General features: G+C 40.9%; 1 protein-coding gene across 10 annotated transcripts in view; it reads left to right on the top strand.

The window, feature by feature from the left end:
• PUM1 (pumilio RNA binding family member 1) overlaps positions 1-20,598 on the top strand; it is a 124,186-nt gene that overhangs the window by 24,344 nt on the left and 79,244 nt on the right. For all 10 annotated transcript variants that reach the window (XM_030539233.1, XM_030539225.1, XM_030539231.1 and 7 more), the window contains one exon: positions 5,405-5,473. In XM_030539233.1, coding sequence (XP_030395093.1) covers positions 5,405-5,473 — 69 coding nt within the window. The remainder of the gene's footprint in view (positions 1-5,404; positions 5,474-20,598) is intronic.

Here is a 20,598-nt window from a genome sequence, read left to right as displayed (position 1 = left end):
CCTCCTCCTATGTGAGTACTGCTTGTCAATTGCCCACAATGAATTACACACAGGGACCAGCACTTGAAAAAGAAGAAAAAGTTACTTACCTTACGGAGCCCACTCCTCTTGAAGAGCCTCCAATTACTATCCATTATCTGCTCTTCTTCCCCCCTGCTTTGGATCTTCTCTGACTTGCGGTGGAGGAGGAACTGGAGAGGCTGTTGGTCCACTCCGCCCTCTGTCTCCTCAGTCAGAGGCATGGAATTAGCTGGGGCTCGTGTGGACCAATGGACGCTGCTTGCAAAATTCTCCAGCTCCAGGTGCATGGAGCGCATGTGTATCCCACAGTGGAATACAGATAGGGACCACACATCTCAAAGACCCTCCAGTTACTATAAGATAAATAGCTTTCTCTTGCAGATTTTTTTTTTTAAACACTTCAGGAAGAAAGACAGGACAACTGTCCAATTGAATCTGCAAGAATTTAGGTAGGCAGAACATAATATCTAGAATTGGAATTTGGCTAGAACATGAAAGTTAACACCTTTTTGGTACACTTATAAACATTCTACACATTTTTTCATGACCATGACAAGTCAGGATCTTTGTTTTGGGTCTCCTGTACCACAGTATCCTCTGTCATTTGCTAGGGCACCTACTGAATCACTTCTTGGGGTTTTTGTATTCCTTACATATATCCTATCCAAGTTCTGACCCCAACCCTGCTTAGCGTGGTTTGATGGGGATTAAAGCACAAGAAGATACAATTGAAGGCAAAATTATAAATGGCCATGCTGTTTAAATGGCCAATGAACTGAGAGTTGCAAGTACAGTAGCCTTGGAAAAATTAAGAGATACATTCATATTTAAACTGCAGCACCATATGGTTGATTACTGAGGAATTATATCCTGTTTTGGATTTCTGATTTGCGTGAGGAAGCAAGACAGTTGTGGATAGATGTTGAATCTTTTTTAGAATCTTGACATACAGTATTTCAATATGCTGTCCTACTACCCAATTTTTCTCAAGCTAAATTTACTGAATTTTGTCTAAAAAGAGAATAAAGCATGGTAAAAATAACCTCTGAGTTTGGTGCTTGAGAGTAATGGAAATAGTTAGACTTAGTCAATATGTGCTTTGTAAACATAATGGGTTTGGTTTTTTTTGCCATTCCACCCAAATCCTGGTGGTCATATTTGCTGTTTCTATTACTGCCTATTTTTGTGAGGTGGAAAAGTGTCCATGAGCTACCACTGAGCTACTTTTTACCTGGCCCAAAGGAGGATTTGAACCTAGGTCTACAGAGGCAACATGCTCTAAGCTTCCACCTCTCCCCTCCACAAAAAGAAAATACAAGTGCTCTCTTCCCCTTATGGAGTGGACCCAGAAGAGGCGAAGGAAGCAAAGTTTCTGTCTCCCAATGCTGCTGCTTCCAGCATCTCTCCTTCCAGAGTGAGAAGCCAGGTCCCCAGAGGGTTACCCTGGCCTCCACCCAGGTTATCTGGCCACCATCTTTCCTTCAGAGCCCAAACCCGGCCACCTCCTTCCAGAGCAGGGAGCTGGGTCCAGGGAGTTCAGTACTTCTTTTTTTAGGACTTGAGCACTGATGTAAACCCACACACGCATGGCTTTTACTGCGTTGTCTTACTTCAATATGCAGCCTGGTATTTACGCTCAGACTAATTAATTATTAGCATAAACAGATTAATACAATGTAGTGTATTGGATTTTGTTAATATAATCTGTATTTTCATGTGTTTGGTCCAGAATTTGGTACAAATCAGTGTAAAAAAAACTAAACAAAACCAACTAATAGCTTTTGTAAAACCCAGGATTTTTTTTGTAAAAACTGAAAACAAAGTCCGAGGGAATGCTGGAATATTGCTCATGTACCCATCCAAATATCTGGAACCATTTTACTGATCGCCACTTTAATACGCAAGTGTGAACTGTAGAGGCTGATCTGTCTAGTTTAAATCCTGTCAGCTTTGTTGGATTCAGGCATGCATGTGCCTTTGTCCTCCATCCCCTCCCACTCAGCTTGCTTTGCTCTTGCACACAATCTCTCAGTGCCTAAGGTTTGCAGCTGGTTGCTGAAGTGAGAGTGGAGGATTGATCTGTGGTGCAGCCCTCGTTTCGATATTCCTCCTCTCGCTCCTGAATCTAGTTTAAATTTTAAAACAATACTGCTTCTTTTGGATCATTAAAAGGTGGTTCAGTTTTTAGGACCAACAACTTTGAAAGGTTATCACTGCATGCGCATAAGAACATGTTAACTGCTGTGCGTTACACTGGTAATGATTGAGGAAATTGCTAGTTTTTAGTACCTGGTTGTCTGGAATGTCTGATTAGATTATCGAGCCCTATAGCAAATATACACAAGTCACTTTTTCAAGTACACCTCTACCCCGATATAACACGATCCAGTATAACATGAATTCGGGTATAACGCGGTAAAGCAATGCTCGGGGAGGGGGTGGGGGGACAGGGCTGCACACTCTGGCGGATCAAAGCAAGTTTGATATAATGCAGTTTCATCTATAACATGGCAAGATGTTTTGGCTCCCAAGGACAGAATTATATTGAGGGTAGAGGTGTAGTCTCATTAAGCTCAATAAGACTGCTTATGTGAGTTAAGTTGCATGTACCTTTGCAACACTGGACCCCATATCTGTTGGTATAGTTGGATTGTTTTGAAGTAAACTGTGCTTATAGGAGATTTACCTGTAGTTTAAATGTAAGTTTCTGTGATGACACTTCCTGGAGTTCAATACGCAATTACTGACTTTTTTGTATTTTTGCACCAGAGTTAGTGTTAAGTGTATCGGTGCCATAAACAAAGAATATTTTTGACAAGTGATGGTGAGCCAAAAGAAAAGTCAATATTTTGTTCTCAAAATATAATTTCAAAAGATTTTGTAAATTTGTATTTCTGATAACTGCCCATAGAGACACATTGAAATATTGGAACATCCCTAATATAGACTTATAGAGTACATGTTGTCTTGCTTTTTTCCTTTACCTCACTTTTTCATTTTTAAATCTTTCATTCTGTATTTTGTTTGCAATTCTTTTTTTCTGCCATTATCCCCTCTCTCCTTCTTTCCTTTAACTCCTTGGGTCTTCCTGCTGAACTTTTTCCTTCTATCAGTTTTTCTTCCCTTCCCCAGCTTTTTGAGATTGATGCATTGAGTCAAGGGAAAACAATATCTGTTTCCCACTTCCCTAGATTCCTCCCTTAATCTCCTCCTGCTGTAGTTACATGCTCCTAGAGATGGAGTTACAGGGATGTTGAGATTGGCTCTAGGGTTGGCTCCTTCATCTTTAGACAGGCTTCCAAGGGTGGAGTTCCTTAAGGTTGCTGCCACTGCCACCTTTCTTCTTCCTTGAACTTAAGCATGGAAGAAAGGAAGGTGTTTCACAGAGTCAGAGATGATTCTGGATGCTTGTAAGGAGTTGGGCATGAGAAAAATCTTAAAAACAATATTGGAGCAAAAGTTTGGCGACATTGATACCTTACATGAGTGCCTATCAGGCCTGTGCTGCCAAGGTTTTTTGTTTACATTTTCTGACTTTTAGGGAGGCATTTTATGTGCTGGAAGTCTTGAGACCTCTCTTCGAATCTAGGTTTTGTTACTTACACACTGTGACTTTGGGCAGGTTGCTTCCCTACTGTACCTAGCCTGTCTATCTGCAGTATGGAGAGTGATTCTTACTCACCTTTGGGTATGTCTACATCTAAAATTTTGCAGCGCTGGTTGTTACAGCTGTATTAGTACAGCTGTATAGGGCCAGTGCTGCAGAGTGGCCACACTTACAGCAACCAGCGCTGCAAGTGGTGCTAGATGTGGCCATACTGCAGCGCTGTTGGGCGGCTTCAAGGTGGGTTCGGGGAACGCGAGAGCAAACCGGGGAAGGAGACCAGCTTCGCCGCGGTTTGCTCTCGCGTTCCCCGAACCCCCCTGCAAACCGCAGGGAAGGAGACCTGCTTGCACGGAGGTTCGGGGAACGCGAGAGCAAACCGGGGAAGGAGACCAGCTTCGCCGCGGTTTGCTCTCGCGTTCCCTGAACCACCCTGCAAACCGCAGGGAAGGAGACCTGCTTGCACGGAGGTTTGGGGAACGCGAGAGCAAACCGGGGAAGGAGACCAGCTTTGCCGCGGTTTGCTCTCGCGTTCCCTGAACCCCCCTGCAAACCGCAGGGAAGGAGACCTGCTTGCTGGGGGTTCGGGGAACGCGAGAGCAAACCGGGGAAGGAGACCAGCTTGATTACCAGAGGCTTCCTCAGGTATGCTGGGATACCTGCTTATTCCACGGAGGTCAAGAAAAGTGCTGGTAAGTGTCCACACTTGATTACCAGCGCTGGATCCTCTACACCCGAGACAAAACGGGAGTACGGCCAGCGCTGCAAACAGGGAGTTGCAGTGCTGGTGATGCCCTGCAGATGTGTACACCTCCTAAATTGCAGCGCTGTAACCCCCTCACCAGCGCTGCAACTTTGTGATGTAGACAAGCCCTTTGTAAAGCACTATCAGTTATATAGATGAAAAATGCTGTGTAAGCGCTAAGAAGCATTAGAACACTACAAACAGTGCTTTCTGTCTGAATAGTTCTTGTGTTGAAAGCCTTTATTAGTGTTTCACGATGCAAAACCATTTTTAAACACTTTGTTTTGGGAGCGGAGTTTTTATTTATAATGTGATTTCCAACTCTTTGATCAGAAGACCTGCTCAGTTGCTAAAGGAACATTTGGAACCAATTCCTTAAGGATTATTGTAAATTTGGAGTAGTGTAAGGATGTTCAGAGAATCAGGTATTTTTTTTAAGCTAACATTGTGCATCTGAATTTTCGCTTTCTATCCCTCGCAGACAGAATGTGTGGCACCAGTCTGTGTGGATCAGATAAACTCTTTTCAGATAAACTTTATTAAGGCGCCATTGTAGGCTCAGATGGTGAAGTGCTATTTAATGCTGATGATTTTATGTTATATACTGCCAGCCTGTTGATTTTAAATGTTAGTGTACTACTTCAGAATGTTTTTGTTCTTCATTGTTTAATATTATGGAGATCACTTTTTCTCATTTTTTTCATTTGCTTGTGCACAGAGATATTAATACAGCTCTTTTTGCAATATTCATCTCTCCTGTAATAAGGGAAAACATTCTTATTGGTCTTAGAGTTGCTTATTTTTACTTTTGACTATACGTGTAGAATTGGTAGAAAATATACTCCAGATTTTAAGAGTTGTGAAGGTAAGTCATATTTCGCACCTAAACAGCCTTGTGATGTACTTTAATAAAGAGTAAGGTTCACTGGCATTTTATGTCTGAAAAAAATAAGTGATAAACTGATTACCTTTTTGTTTGTAATTGGAATGAAATACAGTAATTGCCTCATATTTTTCTCATCCATTTATAATAGGTGCGTTCAATGGATGAACTGAACCATGATTTTCAAGCACTAGCTCTGGAGGGAAGGGCTATGGGAGAGGTAAGTGAAACATCTTTAGAACAGATAGAGTGTGTGTGTGTGTGTGTGTGTGTGTGTGTGTGTGTGTGAGATGGGATAAAGGGAGAAGAGATCGTTCTTTCAGAAATCAGAAGTGGATTCTCTTCTCAAAACTACATCCGCCATTCCTCCCTTGAGGAAGTCCTGCATCATGGCTGTTGCAAAAAGTCTGTTAGGAGGTACTCCAGCCTAGGAAGAGAAACATGTAAGCCCTCCAGGTGTTCTACCATCAGCAAGTAATAAAATAGTGGTTGTGCTGAATGGTGGAAACATGAGAATGGAGCTTGCTCAGTTTATGTGAAGGGGTTTATATGATGGGTTTGTCTGCAGTATTGGGGACGTGGAGTTGATGCCCCCAGAGATCCCTTCCAGTTCTGTGGCCTGTGTTCCTGTGTCTTCCTACGAGGCATCATACGCTTGTCGCATGTTCCTTTTAGGTATACAGGTAATTAATGACTACATAACCAAGGTTGTTTTTTTTTTTTGTCTGTAAGTGCCTGTTCTCCATTTCTTACTATGGGCAGCTTTAGCTATTGTGATGAAGTTTAAAAAGCTATACATGGAGAGCTTGCAGCTTTAAACGAGTTAGACATCTTAACCTCATGCTTCAAAACTGATGGGTGCATATTTCTGTGCAAGTTTACTTAGAACACTGTGAAGGGGCAATGTCAAGGGTGGTAACTGGGGCAAAAAGCAAAATTCCCCCGTCCACTAAAGTAGTCCTTAGTCCATGAAGTTGTGTGCGTAAAAAGTTCTCTTGTGAGTTTACTAATGCTAGCAGAAGACTTAGGCCATGTCTACATCTAAAATTTTGCAGCGCTGGTTGTTACAGCTGTATTAGTACAGCTGTATAGGGCCAGCGCTGCAGAGTGGCCACACTTACAGCAACCAGCGCTGCAAGTGGTGTTAGATGTGGCCACACTGCAGCGCTGTTGGGCGGCTTCAAGGGGGGTTCGGGGAACGCGAGAGCAAACCGGGAAAGGAGACCAGCTTTGCCGCGGTTTGCTCTCGCGTTCCCCGAACCACCCTGCAAACCGCAGGGAAGGAGACCTGCTTGCTCGGAGTTCCGGGAACGAGAGAGCAAACCGGGAAAGGAGACCAGCTTCGCCGCGGTTTGCTCTCGCGTTCCCCGAACCACCCTGCAAACCGCAGGGAAGGAGACCTGCTTGCTCGGAGTTCCGGGAACGAGAGAGCAAACCGGGAAAGGAGACCAGCTTCGCCGCGGTTTGCTCTCGCGTTCCCCGAACCACCCTGCAAACCGCAGGGAAGGAGACCTGCTTGCTCGGGGTTCCGGGAACGCGAGAGCAAGCCGGGGAAGGAGACCAGCTTGATTACCAGAGGCTTCCTCCTTCCACGGAGGTCAAGAAAAGCGCTGGTAAGTGTCTACATTGGATTACCAGCGCTGGATCACCAGCGCTGGATCCTCTACACCCGAGACAAAACGGGAGTACGGCCAGCGCTGCAAACAGGGAGTTGCAGCGCTGGTGATGCCCTGCAGATGTGTACACCTTCAAAGTTGCAGCGCTGTAACTCCCTCACCAGCGCTGCAACTTTCTGATGTAGACAAGCCCTTAGAAAGAAAGTTAGCAGGTCTTAAATGAAAAGAAGTAATACTAATTTACTTGTTTCTTGTATCCTAAGAGGAAATGTAGAATTACTAGCTTCAGACATGGTGTGAAATGCAACAATAAAAAGGACCAGCCCAACTTTAAATGTCCATGTTAGGTGCAAAACATGTTCTGCTCTCCTGGTCTCTTATGGCTCAGTTTAATATTCCTTCTGCTGTTCACAGACCAGTTTATTTTCTGTTCTGTCTTGTGAGCTGCCTGGCTAGCTCCTCAAGCCAGTAGAATTGTCAGAGTGGATAAAAATCAATGATTTTAAAAAAGAAACAACCCCCCCAAAATACAGGTTTATTTAGAAATAAATTTGAAATCAACAGTTGTTAAGGCCTGAACTTGATTATAATCCTATTAAAATAATTTAAATTCAATTCAGTTATTCAAGTAGTAAATGTTTGTTGACAAAGTTTTAAAGAGAGTCAAGTTATTGAACAGGTAGAAATGTCTGTCTTAAGGACCTGGAACCATAGTTTGAAGAGCCAAACCAGTTTTTGACAGCTGTAGGTGCAGAGAGAATATTTATTTTCAGTTCAGTGACTATTTTGATTCAACCACTATTTCATTCAAAGTTGAGAAACCGACTGGAGTTGGAAAAAGCAGGAAAGTCTGTTTCTTCTTCCAATATATGAATAAAAATGGAGGGGTAAGGAGGGAATCTGCTAATTCTTAAATCTTGAAGGACATGGTTGTTGGGATAATTTCAGTTTGCTAACTATATAAATAATACTTTGTTTTTAATAAATCAGTTTTAAACGTAAAACATAGAATCATAGAAATCTAGGGTTGGAAGGGGTCATCAATTCCTGCCTACTGTGCTGGGGACCAACTAAACCTAGATGTTTTAACAAATATTACATATCTGTCACGTTTAAGATAGTTTAAAAATGGGTTGTGCATTTTTAATTAAATTCCAGTTTCCATCCAAATGCATCTAATCATTTTAATAAATCCATCATTCACTGTTCTCTATCATAATGTAAATATTAAGAATCTGAATAAATATATCTTAAGCTATGAAGTTACTTAAAAGACCATGTATAGATATAGTATATCCTCCTAATTAGGTGAAAAATTAGTTTAAAGTCTGTATTTAGTTGCAAATCAACATGTTTTAATGATTACCAGCCAATGAGACTTGACCTTTCCTTAGGAAAATAATAAAGAACAGAAGCAAAAAAAAGATTAAAATAGATATAAATCAAAGCTTCCTGCTTCTTGACTGAAATCACTCCACCCTGCTATCAGTCTTAATTTTTGTAAAGACAGTGCCATTGCTGTTTACAAAAGAACTTTGCATTGTGTGCTATTGTTCTTTATCCACGCCAGCTTAGTTTTAGGTGTAATGTATATTTAATTTCTAAAAAAAATCCACATTGCTTATTCCTCTGATTGTAATGCCTTCGATTTCTCTGCTTTCTGGCTGAACAGCTTAGCTATTTGCAGTATTCTTTCACACTCTTGTTGGTTTGCAGTAGGGGAGTATTGCTAGGGACAGCTTTAACGTGTGCACTTGTCTCATTGCTGATCATAATGTTCTGTTTAGTACTCACTGCGTGAGGGTCCACAGCCTACCTAGATCTACTGTATCACCTATTATAGCTTGAAAGTTGATTCCCATGTAGTCCCTCTCCAGCCAGGGCAAGACTTTTTCTCTTCAGCACATATTCCAGTCAGGCTTTAAATACCCCAAGCAGTTGGGCTTCTGCCACTTCCCTTAGACTCTTACAGCCCAGTACATCCCCAGAAGCTTTCTTAACTTTCAGTGGAAATTCTTCTATTCTGAAGTTTGTCCTCTTATTACATCTTAAAATAATTCCTTTGCATCCTTAATGTTTGCACCTTTAACATATTTGTAGACCATTCTCTGTCCCCTCCCTCCTACGCAGGTGCTGCTTAACCAAACTCTGCATGTTCAGTTTTTAACTATTCCTCGTCAGTTGATCACTCCTGCTCTGTATAATTTTAGTTGTGTGATAAATAACAGCAGTTCACCAAGCTTCCCAACTGGTCCCAGCATTCAATTGCTGGTCAAATACCAGAGTGAGGTTGATGCCTAGTATGAAAGTAGATAGACCTATTCAAAAATAAAACTGCAAAATAGCAGATGATTCAACAGGCTTATGCTCAGTATAGTACTCAAAGAACAGAGCTACACCAAGATAACTCTTACACTGAAAATACCTTGGAAGTGGAAATAAGATAAATCACAAAGTCTGATCCTGTCCTCCTTAGAGGATCTTAAAATATGTTCCAGTGCAAAAAGGCCCCCTGGTGAAGTTCCTTGGATTACAAACATCATCAAGTCCATATGAAGCTAATATATTGAAATCCTGCCCATTCCACCTTGAACTGTTATCCGTATACAGGCCTCCAAAAAGAAGAATACTTGTTCTCCTCAAGCTAAGCCGAAATACTTTGGATAATATACACAATATTACCAAATCTCTCTGTAGTATAGCCCTGTTACTTATACATTACAGAAGAGGGAGTTTGTTAGTGTGCAGTGGCTTCTTTTTTCATTAAATGTATTCTTTCACTAACACAAGGAGGTTTAAAACATCGTTCTCCTTGTCCATGCCATTCTAGTCTGTTGTGGAGACCAGTCCCATTGAGGGTGTAGATTCCACTGGTGACCCTTTTTGCTTTGGCAAATGCTACTCTTCAAAATGCCTTTCTTCTTACATTTGGTATGTTATGAGAAGTGCAGAAGTGCACCTCTGGAGAATGGCCTCTTCTGTAGCCATACAAGAGGGACAGCACCAGCCCAAGCTTCTCTTGCACAGCTCCATCATTGTACCTGGAGGGACTACCTTGGACCATGAGAAGTATACTTCAATCTGTACAGCCCATTCAGTCCTTGGCTTTTGCTGAGAATCTTGAAGTGTTGATACTGGTTGTTCTTTCCAACCATTTCCCAATAGGCTACCAGACTTATTTGACATATGGGTAAAAACTGTTTAGCAGCCTATTGTAGCTGATAGGGCATGTCTATGCTACCCGCTAGGTCGGCGGGTAGTAATCGATCTATCAGGGATCGATTTATCACATCTCGTCTGGATGGGATAAATTGATCCACGAATTGACTCCGTACTCCACCTCAGCAGGAGGAGTAAGCAGCGTCGATGGGGGAGCCGCGGCAGTCGACTTGCTGCTGTGAGGACAGCCAGGTAAGTCGAACTAAGATACTTCAACTCATGTAGCTAAAGTTGTGTATCTTAGATCGATTTCCCGCCCTGGCCCCCCTCAGCCTCCCCCAGTGTAGACCAGCCCTACGTCACTATCAAGTTGGGGTGGGTTTAAACCAACTAATTTGAATTGTAAAAGCTTAATAGCTCATTACAGATTCACTGACCCAGCCCCTAAAATGCTTGTTTTTAAGAGTCATGTGATTGGATGCTATCTTCTCAGTTGCTAAATTCAATCTTCCCAGGAATGGTGATCCCTCTTTGGGAGTCTGTAAATGGCTGTTCTTCCCCATCCCTTTGCAGATGTTTTAATGACATGGGATTAAAAACGCATGTTTGTATTTCCATACAGTACTAATTCAGAACAAAATATTGCTCCTTCCTGAATTACACCATCTCTGTGTGTTTTAAACTTGCTGTGTTAGTGACTTTCACATGACTATTTTGAGGTCTGGTCCCTCCATCCACTATTTGCAAAGGTCAGGAAGCAGTGTTGGGCAGGCGCTCTGAGTAGAGTTCTTTCCCATTTTGCAAGACACGTCTGACCAAATTGTGCCATTTGGTCATAGGCCCACGATGGCTCTGTGTAGAACCTCTCTGCCCTATGAGGAGCGCAGGAAAGTAGTGCTTAAGAAGGCACGTCCCACCCAAGCAGACTGGCGTGCCAGAGGATGGTGCAGGCTGATCTAGTCTCTTAAGGAAAGAGGTTCATGGTCCTAGCTCCTTCCCAGAATCTTTGGGGCATCATGTACCCCTTAGGCACACGCCAGTGGCATGCACAAGAGGGCATGAGGAAGGATCCTTGCATGCTCCTCTCTCCACCTGTGAAACAACCTTACCCTTCTGTTAAAGGATCAGATAAAGTCCTGAGAGTCCTTACCTTTAGGAATCTTGATATTTGGCTTTTACCGCAGGAATGGATCTCTGTCATTTAACTCCTTCATCTACTCTATTTAACTTGATTGAGCAGTTTGCTCACTTTACAGCCATATCATTACCAAAGCAAATGATGTGATGTTTGATGTTGTTGATTCTTGTGTCTAGCTTATCTGTAACTTGTTTTAGCACAGTCGATGCTTTTGCTTAGCTGCTTTTTTTTCTTGTGCTGATCTAGTTCTGATTATATTTTTCCTGCCTTGACAGAAAAGCTGGAACTGAATGCAAATTAGATCTGTCTCTCTGTTTTCTCCCATCCCTTCTGTAGTCAGATTCTTTGGAATCTACAGAATATCAGTTCACTTGTTTGCAGTGAGTATTGAGAGGGGAATCCAGGAGGTGTGTTTTGGCTTTAAAGCACGATAGTTGTGTTCCCGGTTGGCTTCCTTCTCCTTATTCTACAAAATGTTTGCATCTGTGCATGTTTTTCAGCTATTAAACTTTTCTTGATTGTAACCATGCTGAAAAGTTGCAGACTTTAAAACAACATAAGAATACTTCCATGCCAATGTTTCCAACTGTATATTGGTTTATCAAAAGGCCAGAATATGCTTATTGTCTTACAAAACAATGTTTGAAGATTCTTAGAAGACCAATTAAAAACTTATGCTATTTGGAGACAGTTGTGGCAGTGAATGATAAACTAGAACCGATAAATATTTGCATGTAAATAAAGATTAAACAACTTGAATTTGAGATGTTAGAACTTCTGAATTTAAAAAAATTCAGCAAACCTTGCCACTCCCAGAAAAAAAGAGTATCTTTCTCGTCCTGCCGCACCACCTCCCCCCGCCAACAACCACCACCAAAACCAGTTCTGATCTTCTAAAATCTTTGCAACCTTGTTTTAAAAAGTAGCTGCGGAGGATATTATGGATGATCCCTCTGGGTTTAAGAGCATTCTGAATGCTCCAGAAGAAAATCCATCAAAAGCTATAGATGAGTAGTCCACCTTAAAATTACATGATCAGAGAAAGAAGAACCATGTTTGAGAGCCTCCTTTTTTCTGTGCCTGTTTGTCAAGATCATGCTTATTTATATTCCTCCTTCTGATCCCCAGACATGAAGCTTGTGACCCAGGTGAAAAGTCATTCCCCAGTACCATTAAGGATCACTTTGGAGAAAACAATCTTCTCTTCTGCTTAGCAAGGTCCTGATCGTGCAGTGTGATCCGTGTGAGCCAGGCCTCGCACGTGTGAAAGCTCATTGCCACTAGGACTGCACTCCCACAGGTCAGACGATAGATTAAGGCCTTAGTTTGCAGTACTGTTGGCTCAAGACAGTGAAAGAAGGAATGATAAAAGACCCATGTTACTAAGGGCTCTGAAAACTCGACCTGGAACTGCTGATATCCCTTGCATGTGATATGAAAAATCTCAAAGATGAATTACTGGAAGTGAGGACATACACAGATTTATTTTAGTGCATCATTTGGTTAAGATGTTTGTCTTCAGTGAAGAGCACAGACATTTGGAGGATATATACTGAGATCAAGGAAACACCTGTACTATACTTCTGTTTGATATCTGATCATATTAGTCAGTTGACTAAAAATCTAAGAACATTCCTGTATATGTTCATGTTACAAACTCTTAATTTGGTGCTGAACAATATTTTTGAGGAAATAGGTTGTCAGAGATTGGTGGTTTCCATCCTAACCCTCCAAATGGTGGTTTTCTTGTTTGTTTTTTCCCCCAAGTGCTAAGGTCTCTATAAATAACAGTTCGTAATCTTACACCATCTTATGTTAGTAAGGATGTCTCTAGGAATTTCACAGTGCGCTGTTCAGGCATTGAGCTAGTCCACATATTGAATTGTGAGGTTTGGGAGAGTGGGTCACTTCAATTTTCTCTTTCTAGTCAAAGCAAAGACTAATATTTGCTATCACTGCTCTTGTTTACCTAGTCAGATCTGGACACAAGATTCCCTCTCCTATGTTTGTGCTTCCTTTTCTCACCCACTGGCTTTGGTGCAGCAGTTTCCCAGCTCAGTTCTTAGAGGTACACCTCTACCCTGATATAACGCAACCTGATATAACACAAATTCGGATATAACACCGTAAAGCAGCACTCCGGGGAGGTGGGGCTGTGTGCTCTGGCAGATCAAAGCAAGTTTGAGATAACACCGTCATAACGATAAAGGGAAGGGTAACAACCCTCCTGTATACAATACTGTAAAATCCCTCCTGGCCAGAGGCACAAAAATCCTTTTACCTGTAAAAGTTAAGCTCAGGTAACCTGGCTGACACCTGACCCAAAGGACCAATAAGGGGACAAGGTACTTTCAGATCTTGGGGGCGGGGTTTTGTTTGTGCTCTCTGTTTTGGTGGTGGTCGCTCTTGGGACTAACATCAATCCATGTTCTCCAAATCTTTCTGAACAAATCTCTCATATTTCGAACTTGTAAGTAACAGCCAGGCAAGGTGTATTAGTTTCTTTGTTTTCTCAACTTGTAAATTTTACCTTTGCTAGAGGGAAGTTTATCCCTGTTTTGTTGTAACTTTGAAACTAAGGCTAGAGGGGGTTCTTCTAGGCTCTTTGAATCTGATAACCCTGTAAAGTTATTTTCCATTCTGATTTTAGAGCAATGATTTTTACCTTTTTCTTTTCAATAAATTCCTTCTTTTAAGAACCTGACTGACTTTTCCATTGTCCAAAGACCCAGGGTTTGGGTCTTTGATTACTTTGTAACCAATTGCTGAGGATATTATTCTCAAGCCTCCCAGGAAAGGGGGTGTAAGGATTTGGGGGGATATTTTTGGGGAAGAGGAACTCCAAGTGGTCCTTTCTCTGTTTCTTGTTAAATCACTTGGTGGTGGCAGCGTACCAGATTTTAACCTAAGCTAGTAGAAATAAACTTGGGGGGGTTTCATGCGGGTCCCCACATCTGTACCCTAGAGTTCAGAGTGGGGAAGGAACCCTGATGGGGGGGTGGGGCTGTGCGCTTCTGCAGATCAAAGCAAGTTCAATATAACACGGTAAGATTTTTTGGCTCCCAAGGACAGCGTTATATTGGGGTAGAGGTGTATTTCAATATCTCTAATGAAGCTAGTGCACATCCATTGCTTCTTGAGTCAGCCTTATTGGGTCAGTTGAGATCAATGCAGGGCTGCATGGACTGACTTTATAGACAAGTGTGTTTTTAATATAAAGACTTTAGAGCTATGCAGCAAAGTACACTTCTTGACACTGCACTAGCTTGATGCTGTTAGTTTGCGTTGTGTTTCTGTTGAATGTGAGGGAGAGAATGCTGACAAAATATCTAAACAATAGTAAAAAAAAAAAAAGAAAAGAAAGTAATGCTTGGGATATGTATGAGGAAAAGAAGCAACGTTCAGATCGTAATTTCCTGATTTTATTTTTTTTTTGAATGTCATCTGCAGGAAATGCAAACAAGTGTTAATGAGTTCACACACTTGAGACTGGCAAGTTCACAGAGAGAAGGATGAGTAAGAGAGAGCCCCTCTTTCTTCTGTTGGGAAAGAAGGCATTGAATGCCTCTTCCTCCTTCTTGCCTCTATTCCTCTTCCCCTCTATAGATTTTATAGCAATCTACATCAGCACCTTGTGCTAATTCATTTGAGGAGTTTTCTGAAGCCTGTATACAAACCAAGACATTGTAATGAGATTACGAGAAAGTTTAATGTCTTGTCATAATTTTTCGAACAACAAAACCTGACAATACATAGTTTTTGAATTCATAAAATGCATTGCTGATTCATTGGGATAGAGGGGCAGGATATTTTAAAAACACACTTCTCTCCTATAGTGTAACCTTCCCCATCTTCAAAACCCACCTCCCGCAACCAGTGGCACTCCCCCTCATCCCACCCTCCCGTGAACAAAATTATCGTCTTCAACACTTCCCCTTTGGTCACCTACCTGTGGAAAGAGTGAGCCTTGCACTCTGTCCGAAAGCTAGAGAGTTGGGTTCTTTGATTAGTGGGAGTGATCGTCATTGTGGAGAGCCATCTTATGTGAGAGCAAAATGGCACCTTCCCCCTCTACACTTAGGTACCATGATGATGGGCAGTTTAAAAATAAGAAGTGTGGCTAGTTTGTAAAGCGTGTTGTGCTCCCCTCACTAAGGTGCTATGTCGATTGCAACCTCTTCAGGGCAGGTGATATCTAACTATGTTTGTAAAATAGTAAATTTGCAGTGCTATGTATGAGTGTTTAAACAATGATACATATACGATAGAAGGATGGAGCATCTATTTGTGGGATTTTCCGTGGAGTTCTCACACTGCTGCTATAGTCTCTCTAATGGCATCACCATCTTGTGTCACAGTATGAGCCTACTTGCTTAATATCTAAATCAGCTAGTTACTTGGTCCGGTTTATAATCACGTATCAAAGGAATCCTTATCTCAACATGCCCTTTAAGTGTGGAATTATACTTCATTTTAGTGTTTCTAATTGCTCCATATTGCCATTTTAAAAACTAAGTTAAAAGAAATGTATTTGCCCCTTAACAGTGCCCAACTATCAATCTTAGCCTAATTGTGCAATCACCTTTGATTCTCTGAAAGAATAAATAGAAGTGTAAGTTCTGTTTTTCAGCAAGTTGACTGGCTCCCATGCTCGAATCAGGCCCATGTTTAATTCAAATCTTTAAATATTTTCAGTTCACAGATTTGCTTCTTATCTGCCGAACTTTCCTACTTCAGGACTGATCAGAAATAGATGATTTTCCTTTATGAGAATTCATTGTCACAATTAAGCACTTAAATGAAAAAATTCATATGGTCAAAGCCTATTCCTTAATTTTACACCTTGCTAATTGCTGTGTCTGTTGCCAAGCCATTTTTAAGTTTGGGTACAGCAGCTCTTGATAGCTTGGAGGCTGGAGGATTTGTTTAACGTCATCCATCAAACTGTTAAATGATTTTACACGTGTTGAACAAAAACAAATACTGTGATCTCCATGTGAAGGCAGGACTGTTCTTCAGTGCTCTGATGCTTTAGTGTGCTCTATTAATACTAGGCAGCTTTGTACAGATAACCACTGCAAAGGCAGAGATAAGGGTGTTTGAGTGATAGTGAAAATGTTTGTATCAGAATTTTGTACAGGCCCAGTTTGTGGCTCACTTCAGAATTATATATTAAAAAAAAAAAACACTTTGGGATGTGAAGTTCGTCAAGAAAAGGTGGATTGATTTTTAAACCATCAATTTAAGCAACTTTGCTGTTTGTACTTCAGTTATTTTCTAAACAAAATGCATTCTCATTTGTAGATGTAACCATTTAAACATGTTGTTTTACAACTAAATAGTACCTTTACACTAGACTTGGTATATCTTTTTACTGCCTAGGAGGGAACACTATAAGTATATACGTTTTATTTTAAGCAAATGTATAACTTAATATTTTTAGACTCTTACTAACTGTGCTTCTTTAGTATGTTAGAAAATGGTGAGAACTTAGCCAATCAGCTCCGATAGGGAGAAGCTATAAAATAGGAGCATGAGATCACCCAGGTGGGCTCAGTGGATGATCTTAATGAGGTCCATGATGGTGTCTCCTGGAGTCAAAAGCCAGATCCAAGTCTGTGATGATCCTCTTGGGCCTCCCACAGGATCAAGTCCTTAATACAGTATATGACCTATTGTGCCCTATTTATAAAGCTTGACTTCAGAAATTGTCCCCCCCCCAGCATCTTTTTTGGTTTCTTGAAAAACAGTCTAATTAATGTTTTGATACAGGCTCATGGATTCAGCATATTTATTTTTTTATTTAAATGTTGTAAGAGATTATAATTTTAGGCCTTAACAGATTCTGTATTAAATTCAGATGTCTTCAAAAATAAACCTTTTTAGACTAAGAAAAAAAAATTATAATTTTAAATGGTAAAAATGAAGTAAATTATTAGATTCAACTAGCTAGGGGCATAAAGAGTAAAAAGAAAAACTTTTACAGATAAATTTAGAAGCAAGAGGAAGATCAAGGACAGGGTAGGCCCATTACCCAGTGTGTCAACAATGTAATACTATCTCACCTCCTCCCCCCCGTCCCCTCCCCCCCCAAAAAGCAAAAAAAAAAAGCAAAAACAATTCTGGGCTGTATTAAAGGAGTGTTGTAAGCAGGACACAAGAAGTAATTCTTCCATGCTGCTCAGCACTGATAGGGCCTCAACTGAAGTTTTGCATGCAGTTCTGGGAACCATACTTTGCAAAGGATGCGGACAAATTGGAGAAAGTCCAGAGAAGAGCAATGAAAATTATTTAATATCTACCAAATATACCTAGGAGGAAGGATTGAAAAAATTGTTTTGTTTAGATTGGAGAAGAGATGGCCAAGTGTGGACATAAACTTTAATCAAGTACATAAAAGGTTTTTATAAAGAGGAGGGTGATAAATTATTGTTCTTATCTGCTAAAGTCAGGATAGGAAGTAATGGGCTTAAATTGTGGCAAGGGAGATTTAGTTTAGACATTAGGAAAAACTTGTCCAGGGCAGTTGTAGAGTCTCCGCTGTTGGAGATTTTTAAGAACAGGCTTGACAAATACCTCTTAGGAATGGTCCAGATCAGGGGTTCTCAACCCTTGTATTTCTGATGCTCCCCTCAACATGGTATAAAAACTCTAGGGACCACCCGTGCCACAACAACTGTTTTTCAGCCCCACCGCCACAGGGGCTCGAGCTTTGGCTTTCTGCCCTGGGCCCTAGCCAGTCTAATGCCTGCCCTGTGTGGTGACTTCCTTGAAACCTGCTCGCAGCAACAGCTGGTCTAGATAATACTTAGTTTTGCCTCAGAGCAGGGAACTGGACTAGATGACTTATCAAAGTGCTTTCCAGACCTACATTTCTATGATTCTGTGACTAAAGATCACTTGCTGTGGTATTTCAGAACCTGTTGTTTAGGACTCCATAGGGGTATTCCCCTACTCCTAACCTTTAAGTGGACAGGCATACTAACGTGTTTATATGCAATTGTATTTATATGAAAAGTTAAACTCACTGATTCATAGTGTAAAAATTTCACCCTCTACTTGTTTCATTGCATGGTTTTGCTGTAATTGGGATTTGTAAGTAGTTTGCAAAATATATTCAATTTGATTTAAAAAAAAAAAGACTAGAGGTTTACATTAATCCACAGTGTTGAAAAGATCAGTTGAAAGTTCAAAATATCAAACATTTAAAATTAAGAATCTAATTTTAGATCCTAAATCTAATTTATATTCCATTAGAAAGACAAAATGACATTGACCTCTTAAAAATTCGACAAAGGCTGACCCTGGTCATTTACAATACTTATCTCTGGGGGGGAAAAGTCAGCTGTTGATGCTACAATCCCATTTGTTCTGGATGGTGAGAATGTTTTTAGGAGTATTGGTATTTAAAGTGACCTGAAAATTATATGAATCCAACAACTATCCGGCAATTTTCTTAAACACAAGGTGCTTCTCTGTAGTCTCTTAAGTCAGTATTTTAAACTGATTATTTTTTAAAGCAGATTTTGCTGAAGGTGTAAATAGAGAATTTGCTGAACCAAACACTACATTTTATGTAACCTCCATGGTGAAAGAATCTGGTAACTGGAAGCTCCTGATGGGTGTTCATTTTCATTGTAAACCAACAGTGTTTTATTGAAAGCGCATAACCTGGTGATTCTTCTTTGTCTCCTTAGTTCATGCATGTGCACATGCACACTCTGCCTCCTTTCATTTCCTTTGGCCTTACAGGAGATGTGGTTTATTCAGAACACTCCATCATATTACATTTACAGGTATCATCCTATTAAATGAGTGGCTCATTGCAGCTGAATTTTAATTTGGCAGCTCTGTTTCACTTCATCTGAGAAATTCCGATTCTCAGAGTGCCTGTGTAAATAGTCTTTTTCTGGCCTGGAAATTCTGATGAGTTGAGATGGTGGTGGAAGCGGAAGGAGAGAGACAGCTGATAAATTCCTTCAACTCTGAGGCTAGCAGATACTTAATGACCATTTTAGCACACAACAATAGTGGAAGGCTTGGAAAATCTTGCCCTGTTTGTAAATGCTTCACCTCCTAACATTATCTTTAGCTGTGCTGGAATGACTACTGCTTGTGCACAGAGAAGTTGGTGAAGCAGCTGCCAGTTGTGTGTGTGTGTGTGTGTGTGTGTGTGTGTGTGTGGGTTAACAGAGCACACCTTGTTTCTGTGCCTGTTGCCTAATTATGTTTAGATTGTGAGCTCTTGGGGCTGGGGACTTCTGTATTGTTTTAAAGATGTGTACAGTATGTATCATCATAGGGGATCCGTGTTAGGTGCCTCAGGGCACTACTGCAATACAAACAATATTACAGAGATTAGTATATTACAAACCCCTTGAGACATTTAGTTCCCAGTAAGAGAGCCAGTCAGTCTCCATAAAGACATTTTAAAAATGGATAAAGAACCTTTTTGCTTCTAGGTTGCTATAGTGATCCTAAGTTGCTACCATCCTGCTTCTTGTGGTCTGTCTGAAATGACTTAGGCTCAGTCCAGTTCCAGAGGACAAACGATCCACTTAACAAAAGCCACCTCCACAAATGACCCAGTTGCTTGACTCTCTTAGCAGAAAGATGATTGTTTCCAGGGGCCATGGAGATTGAACCGTCTTCTTCCTAGAGTTGATCTCTCCGGATTAGTTTTGGAACATGTTGGAGGGCAGTATGGGGTATGCTCGTACTTTTGCTTCTTGTTCCTCACCTGTAGTGTAATAAATACGACTAGTCTTTAAGGCTGTCAATCCAGCACCTTTGAGACCTAGATTCACCTACAAACTTGTGTTTAAAAAAAAAAAAAAAGTTTGATATTGTCCCGCATATACTTTTCTTGGATAGACATTTCCTTTGCTGCTTACTAACTGTAATAGTCACTGGCTGTATTAGGGGTTAAACCAGAGTATAAAGGACCAGAAATGGAAAACTAGGATATTTTCTTCCCATGGAGCTAAGGGTGCAAACAGAGTAAAGTGTGTCTGCCCTCTACAGTTGCATTGTATTTTAAAGGAAGGAGATGGAAAAAGGGGGCTAGTGCCACCAAATAGAATCCCAATGTAGAGATCATTAAATTTTTGGGAAGGGGGAAAGCCCTGCATCTGAAAATGGAAGAGAGTAGATTGGAAGATTCATAGGAGGCTATTAAATGGGTAAATGGTCTTGGCCAGACAATGGCATGCAAGATGGAAACCCTATTGAAGTGAGTGGGATGTCATCATTGAACTGATGGAGAATTCAATTAAAAGTATGGTTCTTGAGAACTGGGACTTTCAAACTTCTGGTGCAGAAAGCTAATATATAATATCTAATATTATACCATCTTGGTTTTGGATCTAGGAAAGGAAATCATCCTCAGCTTGTGTTAAAAGGAGCTTTTCAGAGTCTGACTTCATAATACAT

Source organism: Gopherus evgoodei, chromosome 20 (assembly GCF_007399415.2).
Source record: "Gopherus evgoodei ecotype Sinaloan lineage chromosome 20, rGopEvg1_v1.p, whole genome shotgun sequence".
Classification (NCBI taxonomy): domain Eukaryota; kingdom Metazoa; phylum Chordata; order Testudines; family Testudinidae; genus Gopherus; species Gopherus evgoodei.
This window is presented reverse-complemented; position numbering and strand designations above follow the sequence as displayed.